This window comes from Gopherus evgoodei, chromosome 4, assembly GCF_007399415.2.
Source record: "Gopherus evgoodei ecotype Sinaloan lineage chromosome 4, rGopEvg1_v1.p, whole genome shotgun sequence".
Lineage (NCBI taxonomy): Eukaryota > Metazoa > Chordata > Testudines > Testudinidae > Gopherus > Gopherus evgoodei.
The window spans coordinates 97,042,265-97,059,956 of record NC_044325.1 but is presented as its reverse complement, the minus strand read 5'-3'; the positions used below and the strand labels follow the sequence as shown (position 1 = coordinate 97,059,956).

Below are 17,692 nucleotides of genomic sequence, written 5' to 3'. Positions count from 1 at the left end.
GTTATAGCGGTGTTATTAGCTTTAGACAGCAATGCCCTTCGTCAAACAGCATGCCAAGCTACCCAAAAAGAATCTGAACTGCTCAATGTCTATAGTGCTATGCACCCGCAATGCAACCCAACTTACTGAAATGAAACTGCAGTTACTGGAACCAGACAGAAAATTCAAAGTAAAAAATTTCAAGTCTCTTTCCAAAGGTTAGGTTTCTGGCTGGAGGATTAACACAATAGTTTTAGAATAGTATCAGCATTTACAGGTTTGGGGGTCCCTCCCCCGCCAAAAAAAGTTCAATTCTCAATATATTTCAAATATAGATATAGCTATGAGTTACAACACAGTATAGATCTGTTATAATTCATTTCGACCCCAATCCTGCAAGCTGCTCCATGTGGGTGGACTTGTGTTCAAAGCGTGAAGGCTGCAAGATCAGCAGATCACACTTACTATTTCTGAAAAAAAAAATTTTTTTAATGTTTTTAAACGTAGCTTTACACAATTTTAAAAAACTCTGGGAAGTAAATAATATAATCTTCTACCAAACAGACTACTTACAAGGCACCTTACAATTAAATTACAGCATGTGCACCTACATGCATTTGTCCCTCATAATTCTTTGACATGAGGCTAAAGCCTTCTCTCTGTGAGAAATTCTTAAAGTGACCTGACACTGTAGGCACACAAAAAATCATACACTTACAAAATCTGAGCACTCTTAATTTAGAGATATTACTTTTTCCTACATAGAAATACTTTTTAAATGCATGTATTCAACAAGAACTATACATGCAAGGTACAGTACTATACAACAGAACAAATATCTAAATTATAATCTGGGTAAGAGGTTACATGTCGGTTTTCCAATGTACAGACTTGCTCCATGTGATGAATGTGTCCAAATTCTATGCCATGAAAATAAATATTTATGACAGTCTGACCTTTCCTTGTTTTACATGCTGTATTTTTTTCATATTTAAAGAAAGCTAGAAAAAAAATGCTATTCTGATAAGAACTTTCCACAGTCCACATTCTCTCTATGGTAAGAACACAGCGAGTAAATTTCAATGAGTACACGAAAATTATATAAAAACTGACTATCAATTGGTTGATGTAACCACAAAGAAAATAAATACAAGACTAAAATGTTTAATAGGGAGCAGAATAATTGCACCAACACAACAATGCTGTACAACTGTCAATGCCTGATGTACAACCTGAATCAGAAGCAGAAAAATGACTTAGTAGTAGATCTATACAAGTTTCAGTAGGGTCATACAGTCTGGGTGCATCACTTTTCAAAGCACAAAAAATAATACATCAATAGCCAAAACTATAATATTCTAGCCAACATCAGAGCTAATAAAATCTCTAAGTAGGGAGCTAGCTATTCAACATCTTGCAGGATTAGACAATACCCTATTGAATTGTGCTCTTAGCTATGCTAGACATCTAAATGTTAAGAGCCTGAGACCCAGGCATGCCACCTGGGGACTGGCACTCCTAGCAGGTACCAGGTGACTGGTACCTTTACCCTCTTCCAATCCTGAAGGCTGCCAGGAATTGAATTGGGGAACAATAAAGGGCATGCTTAGGTCACTTAATTTTTCATTTCCTCTCTTTTATGAGTTTGTGGCAGGAACATTATGTGTGTGTGTGTAGCAATTCTTAACTGCTTCCAATTGAAGATGTGTGTGCAGATATTTGGGGTTTTTTTAGTGCTTAACTGGGGTCAGTGATTAAGCAACGGGGGAACTGGGAGACAGAAGTGGAACTGCTAAAGGACAACAGCAGCTGTGCATGAGCCTCTCTCTGTTGTAGGAGCCTTACTGAGAAGGTTTTGGGTATGTCTGCGCTTCAATAAAACACCTGCGGTTGGCCTATGTCAATTGACTCAGGCCTGGTCTACACTACGCATTTAAACCGATTTTAGCAGCGTTAAACCGATTTAACGCCGCACCCGTCCACACTACGAGGCCCTTCATATCGATATAAAGGGCTCTTTAAATCGGTTTCTCTACTCCTCCCCGACGAGAGGAGTAGCGCTAAAATCGGTATTACCATATCGGATTAGGGTTAGTGTGGCAGCAAGTCGATGGTATTGGTCTCCGGGCAGTATCCCACAGTGCACCACTGTGACCGCTCTGGACAGCAATCTGAACTTGGATGCAGTGGCCAGGTAAACAGGAAAAGCCCCACAAACTTTTGAATTACATTTCCTGTTTGCCCAGCGTGGAGCTCTGATCAGCTCTGATCAGCACAGGTGGCGATGCAGTCCCAAATCCAAAAAGAGCTCCAGCATAGACCATACAGGAGATACTGGATCTGATAGCTGTGTGGGGAGACAAATCTGTTCTATCAGAACTCCGTTACAGAAGACAAAATGCCAAAGCGTTTGGAAAAAAATCTCCAGGCTACACAGTGCTGCGTGACAAGCGTAACGGAAAGCCAAAGAATCAAATGGATGCTCATGGAGGGAGGGAGGGGGTACTGAGGACTCCAGCTATCCCACAGTCCACAGCAGTCTCCAAAAACTATTTGCATTCTTGGCTGAGTTCCCAGTGCCTGTAGGTTCAAACACATTGTCCAGTGTGGTTCAGGGTATAGCTCGACAATTTACTCCTTCCCCCCACCACGTGAAAGAAAAGGGAAAGAAATCGTTTCTTGACTTTTTTCAGTGTCACCCTACGTCTACTGAATGCTGGTGGTAGACGCGATGCTGCAGCAGTGAAGAGCAGTATCCGCTCCTCTCCCCTCCCTGGTGCCAGACAGTACAATATGACTGATATCCATCGTCACCATCAGCCCGTGAGTGCTCCTGGCTTACCTCAGGGAGCGCCTGGGTAAAAATGGGAATGATTCCTGGTCATTCCTAGTAGATGGTACAGAACGGCTGGTAACCGTCCTCATCACAGCAACTGGGGGCTGAGCTCTATCAGCCCCCTCCCTTTCATGTATAAAGAAAAGATTCTGTCCCGCCTGGACTATCATAGCAGCGGCATGCTAGGCTCCTCTCCTCCGCACCGCTTAATGTCATGTCTGGACTGTCATAGCACTGGGAGGCTGCCTCCCCCTCATTTTATCTCACTAACAAGTCACTGTTTCTTATTCCTGCATTCTTTATAACTTCATGACACAAATGGGGGGGACACTGCCACGGTAGCCCAGGAAGGTTGGGGGAGGAGGGAAGCAACGGGTGGGGTTGTTGCAGGGGCACCCCCCATGAATGGCATGTAGCTCATCATTTCTGTGGGATCTGACACGGAGCAGCTGTGCTCTCTGATGCACTGGTTCTCTAGCACACTTGCCCCATATTCTAGGCAGGACTGACTCTATTTTTAGAAACCATAAAGGAGGGATTGACTCGGGGAGTCATTCCCAGTTTTGCCTTTGCCAGGGGCACCCATGATAGCAGCAGACAGTACAGAACGACAGATAAGCGTCATCTTATTGCCAATTTACAATGGCAGCAGACAGTACAGAACAACTGATAATCGTCTCTGCTATCATGCAAAAGCAAACGAATGCTGCTGTGTAGCGCTGCAGTAATGCCTCTGTTAGCGGCATCCAGTACACATACGGTGACAGTAAAAAAAAAAAGCTGAATGGGCTCCATGGTTGCCGTGCTATGGCGTCTGCCAGGGCAATCAAGGGAAAAAGGGTGCGAAATGATTGTCTGCCGTTGTTTTCCCGGAGGAAGGAATGAGTGACGACATTTACCCAGAACCACCCGCGACAATGATTTTTGCCCCATAAGGCATTGGGATCTCAACTTAGAATTCCAAGGGCTGGGGGAGACTGCGGGAACTATGGGATAGCTACAGAATAGCTACTCACAGTGCAACGCTCCAAAAATCGACGCTCGCCTCGGAACATGGACGCACACTGCCAAATTAATGTGCTTAGTGTGGCCGCGTGCACTCGACTTTATACAATCTGTTTTATAAAACCGGTTTATGTAAAATCGGAATAATCCCATAATGTAGACGTACCCTCAGATTCTATACGGGCTATAAAGTAGCAGTGTAAATGTTCAGGTTCAGGCTGGAGGCCAGGCTCTGGGACCTCTATGAGTCATAAGTACAGGATTCACTTCACTAGTCCCTGAAGTTCACTGAAACTGATTGGAATTGAGGGCACATAGTATCTAGCGTAAGTGTACATACATGGTAGAGAAAATATAAAGAAAGGGTATCTATAATCTCTTCTATAGAAGATACCACTACGAATGCCACATTATTTCCAGCTGCTTAAAGAGAGAAATTTGTATATTAGGTTAGACAAGGAAAAAGGCACTCTGCACAGGAAGTTACGTGTAATTGATACATAGACTTTTGTTTTAATGGCTTTTAATCTAACAAAAAATATACACCATGAAGTTTAAAAAAAAAAAAAAGCTCTCTTTTAGAAAGTCTCTGCTTGACAAATCAGAGATATTTGCATGGTGCATTAGGAGAGAATGCAACATTCAAAACAATTCTGGAGGGAACTCGCTGTAATGTACAAAACAAACCTACTGCCAGTGCAGTAAATACTTGTAAAGCCAGCAAATTATATCTAAAATCATTATCAACTATTTTATTTTACAATTAATGAAATGATTACATGGTCAATTTGAATCAAATTACTATTGACTGTCTTAAAAGTTGTACTTTCAAAACACTTCGGCATTATTTTTCATGGAGGAGAATTTTAATATTCATTAAAAAGAAAAAACAAAGCAAAAAAATAGAATAAGCACCTACCTGTAATACCGAGACTGTAAATAGGTTGAACAAACAGTCTTTGACACGTGGCTGGCAGACCCAAAGTCTATTACTTTAACCCGGTATGGCTGCCGGACAGGATCCACCAACATAATGTTCTCCGGTTTGAGGTCAGCATGGATTAAACCAAGACTTTTTAGTTTTTTCAGTGCAGTGGCCACCTGTTGCAGAATAGGCCGTATTACTTTTAGCTGTAGAGGGCTGAATTTGTTTTGCTTCAGAAAGTCATATAAATTCTGTTCCAACATCTCAAACACCAAGCAAGTATGGTTACGATGCTGAAAGCATTCATAAGCTCTCACAAAATTAAACTCATCTGCATTTTCAGTACTTAGTCTTGCTAATATGCTCACTTCTATTTGTCCTTGGCGTGCATAAGAAGGATGATTCTTCAAAATTTTGATTGCAACAATCTCATTTGTTCCTCTTGTCCAACATTTTACTACTTGTCCAAAGGTCCCTCGCCCAAGGAAATCCAGGACCTCATAAGTATTTTTCACAGAGCACAACACCTCATGCTGTACTAATTGATAATCTCCATCTCCACCACTCTGTTTTGAAGTTGCAGTAGTTGTCACAACGGTCACTGGGTTTCCCATATTTGCTTGCAACATCGCAGGTAATATAGACAGTTCATCAACGATCTGCATTGCGCTACTTTGATTATTCAACTCTTCACTCTTACGCTTCAATCCACATCGCTGGGATCCATCCACTAAATCTAACCGGGTTCCCTGTGTACCTGTCTGAGGTGCCTCAACTTGAGGTTGTTGCGCCTGCGCTGCTAATACATTTGTAGCACCTACAGTATTTTTTAAAGCAACAGCACTTGTCTGCAACAAAAAGTTCTCTCCTCGGGGTCTGTCAAATGGGTTCTTAGTCTGAAAATAAGTACTAACCCTGTTGGGAGAATGAGCAATTCCAAAGTTTTTACCATTCACATAGATCCGTGGGTAGATTCTTTCGTGGTACACACAACTGCTTGGCTCTACTTTGAGTTTCTTCACACTACAAAAGGCACTTGACTGGGTTTGATAAACATATGGTGGATAGACCAAGACTTGTGAGGCCATACCTGAAGAAGGAAGTTGGGGAGTAGGAGGGGAAAAAAGAACAAATCACAATTTAAAGTTTGTAGCAATTTCTTCCCCTGAGAAATCAGAACACTCAAATTAACCACTTCAGTTTGCCATTAAATGGTTTGATACTTAAATTACCCAAGTCAGTGGCTCCCAATTTTTCTTTTTTTTTTTTTACACCAAGGAGACCTACCAACTCCATTTTGTCTATTTTGGCAACCCACCCAGAGTCCAAATTCATCATAGGCCAGCATCATCTCCCTCCTCACCTCTCTGAAGGGGCACTAACCACACGTGGCAGCGTGCTCTGCCCTGGCACTGCAACCCTAATTCTAACCCAGTGTGGAGCAAGGTTAGAGAACGAGCCCGCCTCACATACACCCTGAAGCTGCAGCTCTTGTCCCATGAGGCTCGGCCCTGTTCACCAGTGTATGAGATGGCAGCGCCATTAAGGTTTAGCCTGGTTTCACACTGCCTCCATTCTTCGCCAGTGTGAGTAATGCATACACTTCTACCGTTAACATTTCAGGAGTTTAGAGTCATAGCTACTGAACATTTTCGACTGGTTGTACAGGGTGGCGCTGGAATGGTTTGCAGCAGCTCAATAACAACATCCTTTTTTGGGAAAGGGAAGGTAATCTTCTTGCACTACAGAATCTAAGGTTTAGTTAAAAGAACCTAGCTCTCATGGCTGTGGAGATAATCTTCCAGTTATGAACAGAGAACAACCTGATGCAGTGATGTCTACCTGAGTCTACAGATAGCCTGCAACAACAGCTCTGGGTGTGAACATATCCTAATATCCAGGGGGGGCTCTAGCTTGTTTGCCACTCCAAGCACGGCAGACAGGTTGCCTGCGGCAGCACAGCTGTGGGAGGTCCGCCAATCCTGCGGCTTCACAGGGACCGGCAGGGTGCCCCCCCGGGGCTTGTCGCCCCAGTCATGCGCTTGGAGCGGTGGTGCCTGGAGCCGCTGCTGCTAATATCCTGAAGTATTAACTCAGAAACTGGTTAATTTAAAACGTCAACTTTGCTACCATTTCACTATGATAAAAGCATATATAAAAGACGGATGATCAGCTAACATCACTGCAATCAGAGCACACAAGAGGTGAATTCTATTATGAAGACCTGCACAACTCGCTGTAAATAGTATCTTTTTTTGATGTGTCTAGTAAGTGAAACATGGGCTTTGTGTCCAGGACTTGCAGTGCACTCACTCTCTCTGTGTATATATACACATACACACACACAAATTAAATATTCTCAAACCAATGTATAATTTATAAATGTACCATCTAATCCTATTACAAAATGTAGATGCTTACTATACCTCTGAACTGTACACACAAAATTGATCGTATAGCAAACTGAAAATTCCAGATATTTGTTGTGTAGATAAAATATATAATTAATCTTACAGTACTATCTATTTAGGTGTACCCTAAAAATACAGAGCACATAAAACATTTAAATGTACTTTATAACCCAACATTTCCAAGAAATTCCATGGGAGGTAGCTTTACACTGACACAAAGGTACTGTACAATGAAAAAAAGATCTGATTTACATATACGCTGCATCAAGTTAAATCTGTCCTGTTATCAAGGCCCTAAATCGGAGGTGGGCAAACTACGTCCCATGGGCCACATCCAGCCTGCAGGACCCTCCTGCCTGGCCCCTGAGTTCCTGGCCCAGGAGGCTAGCCCCCGGCCCCTTCCCTGCTGTTCCCCCTCCCCCGCAGCATAAGCTCATTGCGCCGGTGGCTGTGGGGTTGCAAGCTCCTGGGGCAGCACAGCTGCAGAGCCCGGCCTGACCCAGTGCTCTGTGCTGCATCATGGCGTGGCTGGCTCCAGTCGGGCAGTGCCACTGTAGCGCTGCCAGCCACCGGTGCTCCAGGCAGCATGGTAAGGGGGCAGCGGGGGGGGGGGTTGGATAGAGGGAAGGGGAGTTTGGGGTGGTGGTCAAGGAGTAGGGGTGTGGATAGGGCTCAGGGCAGTCAGAAAGCAGGGAACAGGGGTTATAGGGGGGCAGTCAGGAATGAGACGAGGGGTTAGATGGGGTGACGGGAGGCAGTCAGGGGAGGGGGTTCTGGGGGCTGTCAGGGGACAGGAGCGGGGGGGTAGTTGGGGGAGGGGTCTTTGGGGGGCCGTCAGAGAACAGGGGGGTTGGATGGGGCAGGAGTTGGGGGAGGCCATCAGGGAGCAAAAAGCAGTGGGGGTCGGATAGGGGGCAGGGCCGGGCCAGCCTGTTTGTTTGGGGAGGCACAGCCTCCCCTAACGAGCTCCCCATATAATTTCCAAAACCTCATGTGGCCCTCAGTCCAAAAAGTTTGCCTGCCCCTGCCTTAAATAATACCATCCTAGTCCATATCTCTAGCTTTGTCTCTTATGACATCCCAGAACACCATCCCCTCTCCTCTGTAAAGGATACCAGCCTCAATGCCTCATTCATCTGTTTCTTCCACAACAACCTCCTTGTTTATAAGCCCACGTCCAGACTAGTCTAGTCTAGTCTAGTCTAGACGCGATATATCGATCCCCGAGCGCGCTTACATCGATTCCGGAACTCCATCAACCCGAACGGAGTTCCAGAATCGACATGGAGAGCCGCTGACATCGATCCCGCGCCGTCTGGATGGGTTAGTAATTCGATCTTAGATATTCGACTTCAGCTACGTTATTCACGTACCTGAAGTTGCGTATCTAAGATCGATTTTCCTCCCCTAGTCTGGACGAGGCCTAACATGGCCTTCCTCAATCAGGGTGGATACAAATAAATGTGGGGTTTAAAATAACATTTTTTAAATTTAAATTGTGTCTTTTTTTTTTTAAATAAACCTATTTAAAATTAAATTTTAAAGTATGACAACCTATCTGTTAAGGTTTAAATTTACCATAAATTATTAAATTATTTAAATTAAATTAAATATTAAGCAGTACACATTTGCTGCCAAAGTTATAAAGAAAGTCAAGCCACTGAACTGATGGAAGTCAAGGTCTAGGAAACAGAAGCAGAATTGGCTGAAGCGCTAAACTTGCTTTACACAACAGTAACCTTTTGTGCAGGTGCAGAGGGACTATTTCCTTCATTTGTGTTTATTCAACTAATTCAGTTCAATGATTAGTTCATTCAAAGTTGAGAAACTGATTAGAAGTTGAAAAAAAAGCAGAAAGCTTATTTTTGTTTTCCAATCTGTGAACAAAAACTAAGTGTGAAACAATGAGATCTACTATTTCTAAAATCTTGAACATGGTAAACTGAAACAATCAATTCAACTCACTAACTACAGAGAATACTACTTTTGTATAATCAATCTGTTCTAAATGCAAAACTTGTTTTGATAAACTTTTTCATATATGTCTGGCACATTTAAGGTAATTTTATGTAACTAATAAAAAACAAATGCTGGTTTTGTACATTTTTAACTGAGTTCTAATTTCCATGGAAATAGTGCTAGATACAAATAAAAATTAATATAGTGAATAAATAAATGCATCATTCACTATTTGCTAACAATAAAAATGTAAAAATTAATAATCTGAATCAATGTAAATTAAGCAATATAATTGCTTAAACAAATGTGAACAGATCTAGTGTATCCTCCTAGGTAGCAAAGGGAAGCAACAGATTCAGTGTAACAATAGATACCAACCAATGAGAAATGAACCTCTCTTCAGGAAACTACCTAAGAAGTACAAATGCAGAACAAAATTAAAATTGATTACTTGAATCAATGCTTTCTGCTTGTTGATTTAAATAATGATTAAAACCGAAAATTTAAATCAATCCATCCTTTCCCAAATATAGTCCATCAAGCCACCAGCATTTCCATTCAATTCCCTCCTAAAGACTCATGTCAATGACACTTGCCAATAGTGAGTCAACTAGGACTCCTAGTCACTCCCTTTATAGAGTTTTCCAGCATCTCATCCATTCTAGGTCTGCACTGTTCAAACTCATCAGGGTACATACTGTATATGTTTTATCTTGTACAGCAGTGGTTCTCAACCAGGTTCTCAACTAGATGGTAAGCTCAGAATTTGTGTATTGATATGTCAGAATCCTATGATCAAATAAAACACGAATTTCTACTAATGTTAGCATATCAGACTAAAACCATCATTGTTTTTGTATTACAGTCCTGCCGAGAAGCCCCATTCAGGATCAGGACTCCATTTTGCCTATGCACTGTACTGAAACACGTATTAAAAGAGAACCTCTGTCCTCAAAGAGCTTACAAATTAATGTACTACTGTATATGTCAGTAGCGTGCTTGGTGCTGTACAACAGTGGTTCTCAACTGTTTGAGACTACTGTACCCTTCCAGGAGTGAGGTCTTCCAGGGGGTACATCAATTTAGCTAGATATTTGCCTAGGTTTACAACAGGCTATATGAAATGCAGTAGCAAAGTCAGTACAAACTACAATTTCATAGAGACAATGATTTGTTTATAATGTATCTGTTTTTCTCAACCTCGGTGTTGCGATTTATTTTATAATTACTGGTATATAGTAAAAATGAGAAAAATAAGTAATTTTTCAGCAATAGTGTACTGTGACACTTTTGTATTTTTATGTCTGATTTTCTAAGCTAGTAAGTGAGGTGAATCTTGGGGTATGCAAGACTAATCAGCTCCTGAAAGGGGTACATAGCTGTACTCAAAAACAGAAACAAAAAAAAAAGCAAAATTTTGGAGCCTACAAGCCCACTCAGCCCTACTTCTCATTCAGCTAATTACTAAGACAAACAAGTTTGTTTACATTTACAGGAGATAATGCTGCCCATTTCTATTTATGTCACCTGAAAGTGAGAACAGGTGTTCGCATGGGATCTTTGTAGCTGGCATTGCAAGGTATTTATGTACCAGATATGACAAACATTCCTCTGCCCCTTCATGCTTCGGCCACCATTCCAGAGGACATGCTTCCATGCTGATGACACTCATTAAAAAATAATGTGTTAATTAAATTTGTGACTGAACTTCTTGGGGGAGAACTGTATGTCTCCTGCTCAGTGTTTTACTCGCATTCTGTCATATATTTCATGTTATAGCAGTCTCAGATGACAACCCAGCACATGTTGTTCATTTTAAGAACACTTTCCCTGCAGATCTGACAAAATGCAAAGAAGATACCAATGTGAGATTTCTAAACATAGCTACAGCACTCAACCCAAGGTTTAAAAATCTGAACTGCCTTCCAAAATCTGAGAGGGACAAGGTGTGCAGCATCTGGGAAACCTTAAAAGAGCAACACTCCAATGTGGAAACTACAAAACCTGAACCACCAAAAAAGAAAAACAACCTTCTGTTGGTGGCCTCTGACTCAGATGATGAAAACGAACACTGGTCGGGCCGCACTGCTTTGGATTGTTATCGAGCAGAACCCATCATCAGCATGGATGCATGTCCTCTAGAATGATGGATGCATGTCCTCTAGAATGAAGGAACATATGAATTTTTAGCGCATCTGGCAAGTAAATATATTGCAATGCTGGCTACAACAGTACTATGAGAACACCTGTTCTCACTTTCAGGTGACACTGTAAATTAGAAGCGGGCAGCATTATCTCCTGCAAATGTAAACAAACTTGTTTGCCTTAGCGATTGGCTGACCAAGCAATAGGATTGAGTGGACTCATAGACTCTAAAGTTTCAGATTTTATTTTTGAATGAATTTTTTTTTATATAATTTTACACTGGTAAGTTCAAATTTCATGATAAAGAGATTGCACTACAGTACTTGTTTTAGGTGAATTGAAATATACTATTTTTTTTGTTTTTTACAGTGCAAATATTTATAATCAAAAATAAATATGAAGTGAGGACTGTACACTTTGTATTTTGTGTTATAATTGAAATCCATATATTTGAGAATATAGAAAACATCCAAAAATACTTTAAACAAATGGTATTCTATCATTGTTTAATTATGCAACAGCCCTAATATTTAGTCACATCTCTCACTTTACTTCACGCGATGGGGAGGGCCTCCAAGAAGTGTGACAAAATATCTTCCCCTTCTAAGAAGACTGTCCCTTGTATTGTCTATGTGCCTTCTTTACTCCAAAAAGTTCATTTTATAGTAAAATTAATCCCCATAGTCTGGGATCCTTGAAGTGATTGTTTTTTTTTTTTTTAATCAGGAGTTGTATACACTATATGATCACACTATATGGCTACTAATCAAGGGAGAAGAAAGATTCTAATTTAGTTCTGATTTTAATACTAAAAATCCTGGATTATTAGTGTTCCTGTTCCTAAACTCATGACTATAGCGACGAGAAGTCATGAGAGAGCAAAATTTGCTTTCTTCCACGCCTTTATTGCTGTGACAACATGCCACTATTTCCTACATCAGACAAGGACCACGTCTCCATTTTCTCACCTCCAGGATAAACAACAGCTTCCTAATTAACAACACAAATTGACCTGGATATGATTGATTGCAAGGGCAGTTTGCATTAACAATTTTTGTCCCTTATGCTCGGTCCTGCTTGTGAAGAATTAAAATTTGGATTAGAAAGAAGGTAAATATTAGTAGCAGGAATCAAAACTGACTGCAGTGTGTAGAAGAAAGAAGTGTAAGGCAAAAAGCCTACGGGAGACAGAATAATTCTGGCAGGCATAATAATCTGTTGGCAGAGACCATGTCTATCTTACTGCAAAGGTAAAAGCCCTTGAGGAACTCATATGTGATCCCCTTCATGCAAATCATTGTGTTTTACTTAGTCAAAGTGGCCTTCAGTTTATCCTTCACAGGTTCTGAGAGGCAACTAAACAGTCTGGACTCACCATTAGCCTGAAAAAAACTGAAGTAATCATCCATATAGCCCCATCAACGAAACTACAGAACATGAGTAACTTTACCACCTTGGCACTACCATTTGAAGTGATGGTTGCCTGGATCAAAAAATATCAAGAAATATCAAACAGAATATGAAAGGCAAGCCAGGCTTTCGGAAGACTTTGCCATAGGATACTCAACCAGAATGTTTCAGAGTAGCAGCCGTGTTAGTCTGTATCCGCAAAAAGAACAGGAGTACTTGTGGCACCTTAGAGACTAACAAATTTATTTGAGCATAAACTGTAGCCCACAAAAGCTTATGCTCAAATAAATTTGTTAGTCTCGAAGGTGCCACACGTACTCCTGTTCTTTCAACCAGCATGCTATCAAACTGTCAACAAAAGTGATATACAATGCAGTAGCGCAAGCATCCCTTTTACATGAGTGTGAAACATAGACAGTTTACCTTAGACATAACAACTTGTACTTGTACTGTCTTTGCTCTATTCTGAAGGTCCACTACCAAGACAAAGTATTAAACATTAATATCCTTGAAAGAGAAAATACAACCAGCATCAAGGCAATGATTATCAAAGCTCAGCTTCGATGGACAGGTCACTTTATCAGAATGGATGATTATAGACTCCTGAAAGTAGTCCTCAATGGTGCGCTGAAACTCAGAAAGCACAGGAAGGGCAGGCAATGTAAATGCTTCAAAGACACCCAAATCTTAACTCATGAGGCATAAATATTGATAATTTCTAAAACAGAGCAACAGACAGACCTGAGTGGACAGCACTGCCTCAAAGAGTTAACAGTCTTTATTGAAAGACAGGCATGAAAAACTGAATGATAAAAGGGCAGAGAATAATGCCAAGTCTTCAGTGAGAGCCTACACATTCCTATATGAGATCTGTTCAAAACCTTGCTCCTCACAGATTGGTTTATACAGCCACAAGAGAACACACAAGCTGTTGTGATGCCATCATTGGATACAACAGACAGCAATACATATCTATCAAGGTAAAACAAGAATAGCTCATTCTTCTGAAGTGGTATACTGAAAGTTCATAAGAATGGCCATATTGGTTCAGACCAATGGTCCATATAGCCCTGTATAGTAACTCCTCACTTAACACTGTAGTTATGTTCCTGAAAAATGCTACTTTAAGTGAACGATGTTAAGCGAATCCAATTTCCCCATAAGAATGAATGTAAATGGGCGGGGTTAGGATCCAGGGAATTTTTTTTATGCCATACAGTACAGAGCTATAGGTAGGAGGTGCCTCTGCCTTACTCCACATAGACACAGCAAGGAGGCTGAAGGTGTTATAGGCTAGGAGAAGCATGTTGTGCAGCAGCAGCAACAGCTTCTCCTACTCTGCAAGCACAGGGGCAAGGGACTCAATCCTCAGCCCGCCCACACCACCCCTTCTCCTAAGCCTCCATCTGCTTCCTCTTCCCCCACCTCTTCCCCCTTTACGCCGCACGTCACATCCTCGCTTCTCCCTCTTCCCTCCTGCCCGCGGCAATCAGCTGGCTTGCGACGTTCAGGGGCAGGAGGGAGGGGGGAAGAGTGAGGACTCGGCACACAGGATCCCCCTCCCTCCCCTGCCTCCTGCCAGCGGCAATCAACTGGTTTGCGACATTCAGGAGGTAGGGTAGGGAGGGGAAGCCTGCGCTCTGAGTCCTCGCTCCTCCCCCCTCCCTCCTGAACACCACAAGCCAGCTGATTGCCATGGGCAGGAGGCGGGGGAGGAGGGGGAAAGTGCTGATGTGCGGGGTCTGCCGACAGGCGGGAGGCACTGGAGGGGGCGGGTGTAGGGGATACAATAGCAGTTCTGCCAGCTGTGAACAAAGCAGGCAGCCAAACAACGTTATAGAGAAGCATTATACAACTTTAAATGGAGCATGTTCTGTAATTGAGCAGGGACATAAGATCGAAACAAGGTTAAGCAAGAGGACGTTAAGTGCAGAGTTACTACATACTGTCTTCCGACAGTGGCCAGTACCAACTGGTTAAGAGGTAATGAACATCATCAAGTGATCCATCCCATCGCCCATTGCCAGCATCTGGCAAACAGAGACTAGGGACATTTCAGAGCATGATTTTGCATCCCTGCCCCTCCAGGCTAATAGCCCTTGATGGACCTATCCAAAATGAAATTTAGTTCTTTTTTGAACCCTGTTATGGTCTTGGCCTTCACAACATCCTCTTGCAAAGAGTTCCACAAGTTGATCATGCATTGTGTGAACAAATACTTCCTTTTGTTTTAAACCTGCTGCCTATTAATTTCATTTGATGACCCCCAGTTCTTGTGTTATGAGCAGGAGTAAATAACAACACTTCCTCATTTACCTTCTCCACACCAGTCATGATTTTTATAGCCCTCTATCATATCCCCCGTTGGCTGTCTCTTTTCCAAGATAACAAGCCCCAATCTTATTAATCTCTCCTCATACAGAAGCCGTTCCACACCCCTAATCATTTTTCTTGCCCTTTTCTGAATCTCTTCTAATTCCAATATATCTTTTTTGAGATGTGGCAATCACATCTGCATGCAGTATTCAAGATGTGGGCATATCATGGATTTATAGAGAGACAATATGAGATTTTCTGTCCTATTATCTATGCCTTTCCTAATGATTCCCAACATTCTGTTGGCTTTTTTGACTGCCGCTGCACATTGAGCAGATGATTTCAGAGAACTATCCACAATGACTTTAAGATCTCTTTCTTGAGTGGTAACAGCTAATTTGGATTCTATCATTTTATATGTAGAGTTGTGATGTTTTCCAATGTGTATTACTTTGCATTTATCAACATTGAATTTCATCTGCTATTTTGTTGCCCACACGGTTTTATGAGATCCCTTTCTAACTCTTCACAGTCTGCTTTGGACTTAACTATCTTGAGCAGTTTTGTATCGTCTGTAAATTTTGCCACCTCACTCTTTACCCCTTGTTCCAGATTATTTACAGATATGTTGAACAGTGCACAACCCAGTACAGACCCTTGGTGGACACCACTATTTACCTCTCTCCGTTCTGAAAACTGACCCTTTATTCATACCCTTTGTGTCCTATCTTTTAACCAGATGCTGATCCATGAGAGGACCTACCCTCTTATCCCACGACAGTTTATTTTGCTTAAGAGCCTTTGGTGAGGGACCTTGCCGAAGGCTTTGTGAAAACATAAGTACACTGTAGCCACTGGACCACCACTGTCCATGTGCTTGTTGACCTCCTCAAAGAATTCTAGTGGATTGGTAACACATGATTTCCCTTTACAAAAACCAAGTTGACTCTTCCCCAGTAAATCATGTTCATTTATGTGTCTGATAATTCTGTTCTTTACTATAGTTTCAACCAATTTGACTAGTACTGAAGTTAGGCTTTCTGGCCTATAATTGCTGGGATAGCCACTGGAACCTTTTTTAAAAATTGGCATCACATTAGCAATCCTCTGGTCATCTGGAACAGAAGTGGATTTAAATGATAGATTACATACCACAGTTAGTAGTTCTGCAATTTCACATTTGAGTTCCTTCAGAACTCTTGTGTGAAAACCATCTGGTCCTGGTGACTTATTACTGTTTAATTTATCTGTGTGTTCCAAAACCTCCTCTACCGACACCTCAATCTGGGACAGTTCCTCAGATCTGTCACCCAGAAAGAATGGCTAAGGTTTGGGAATCTCTCTCACATCCTCAGCTGTGAAGACCAATGCAAATAATTCATTTAGTCCCTCTGAAATAGCCTTGTCCTCTCTGAGTGCTCCTTTAGCATCTCCATCATCCAATGGCCCCGCTGGTTTGTTTGGCAGGTTCCTGCTTCTGATATACTTTTAAAAAATTGTTGTTGCTACTTTGAGTCTTTGGCTAGCTGTTCTTCAAATTCTTTTTTGGCCTTCCTAATTATATTTTTACATTTAATTTGCCAGAGTTTATGCTCATTTCTATTTTCCTCACTAGGATTTAACTTCCACTTTTTTAAGGATGTCTTTCTGCCTCTAACTGCTTACTTTACTTTATCGTTTAGCCACAGTGACAGTTTTTTGGTCTTCTGTGTTTTTCAGTTTGGGGTATACATTTAAATTGAGCTTCTATTATGGTGTCTTTTAAAAGTTTCATGCAGCTTGCAGGGATTTCACTTTTAGCACTGTACCCTTTAAATTCTGTTCAACTAACTTCCTCGTTTTTGCACAGAAGTATTCTAATTTGTATCATTCATTCTGACTGTATACATACTCCATTTCTGAAGCCAGTAGAAATGAGAAATAGCAATGTTTTATTTTATGAATTGTAAAATTGATAGCAACTCTAAAGTTATACTTTGATTTATGAAAAGCATCATGTGTTTACTGTAAGAAAATATTTTAATAATTATTGCAGTGGAATACAACTGTTCAGATATTAAAAATTGTACACAGAATTTTCATTGCATCAGAAAGTTTCATTTTTGACAATATACTTAGTTCTTAAAAATGGACAGTAATATCTTACTTGTTATCTAGTACACAGCTACAACAAGAAATCATCTCCAGGTCTCTAATTTATGTTTTTAGCACCCCTGCCATATTTGACAAAGCTGAAGTTGGTATTTTGAGACAATTTTTTATTAAATGCTCTCCAAAAATGCCACACAACCACCCAGTTTTTTCAGGTTCTGAGTATGCAAATTGCTGCCTCTATTAAATCTACAGATCCATTTTTGGAGGCCAATTTGTAATTGCTGACCTTTATATTACCACTGGCGAACAGGAAAATATCCCTTTTCTGTAATTTATTTCAACAGGTATATTAAATAAAAACTGTTCATTCAAAACCTATGCCTTTACCAGTAGAAAGCATAGATATACAAACGAAGGTTCATATAGGACAAAAGAATGTAATACAACACTATCAAAAGCAAGGTAGTAACAGCCTTTAGTCCAGTGCATTTGTTTTAAAGGCCCACGTAGCAACTGTTTCTAATACACAATGATGTGAGTAAAGACACAAATATTTGGAACAGAAATGTAAACAATCCTTTTAAACCCCTACACATTTACCTACTTTGGACC

At 41.1% G+C, this 17,692-nt stretch overlaps 1 protein-coding gene across 5 annotated transcripts in view; it reads right to left on the bottom strand.

Moving 5' to 3' along the window:
- Positions 1 to 17,692, bottom strand: part of HIPK3 (homeodomain interacting protein kinase 3) — a 139,755-nt gene that overhangs the window by 96,982 nt on the left and 25,081 nt on the right. For all 5 annotated transcript variants that reach the window (XM_030560292.1, XM_030560290.1, XM_030560294.1 and 2 more), the window contains exon 2: positions 4,740 to 5,835. In XM_030560292.1, coding sequence (XP_030416152.1) covers positions 4,740 to 5,833 — 1,094 coding nt within the window. In that variant the 5' untranslated portion in view covers positions 5,834 to 5,835. The remainder of the gene's footprint in view (positions 1 to 4,739; positions 5,836 to 17,692) is intronic.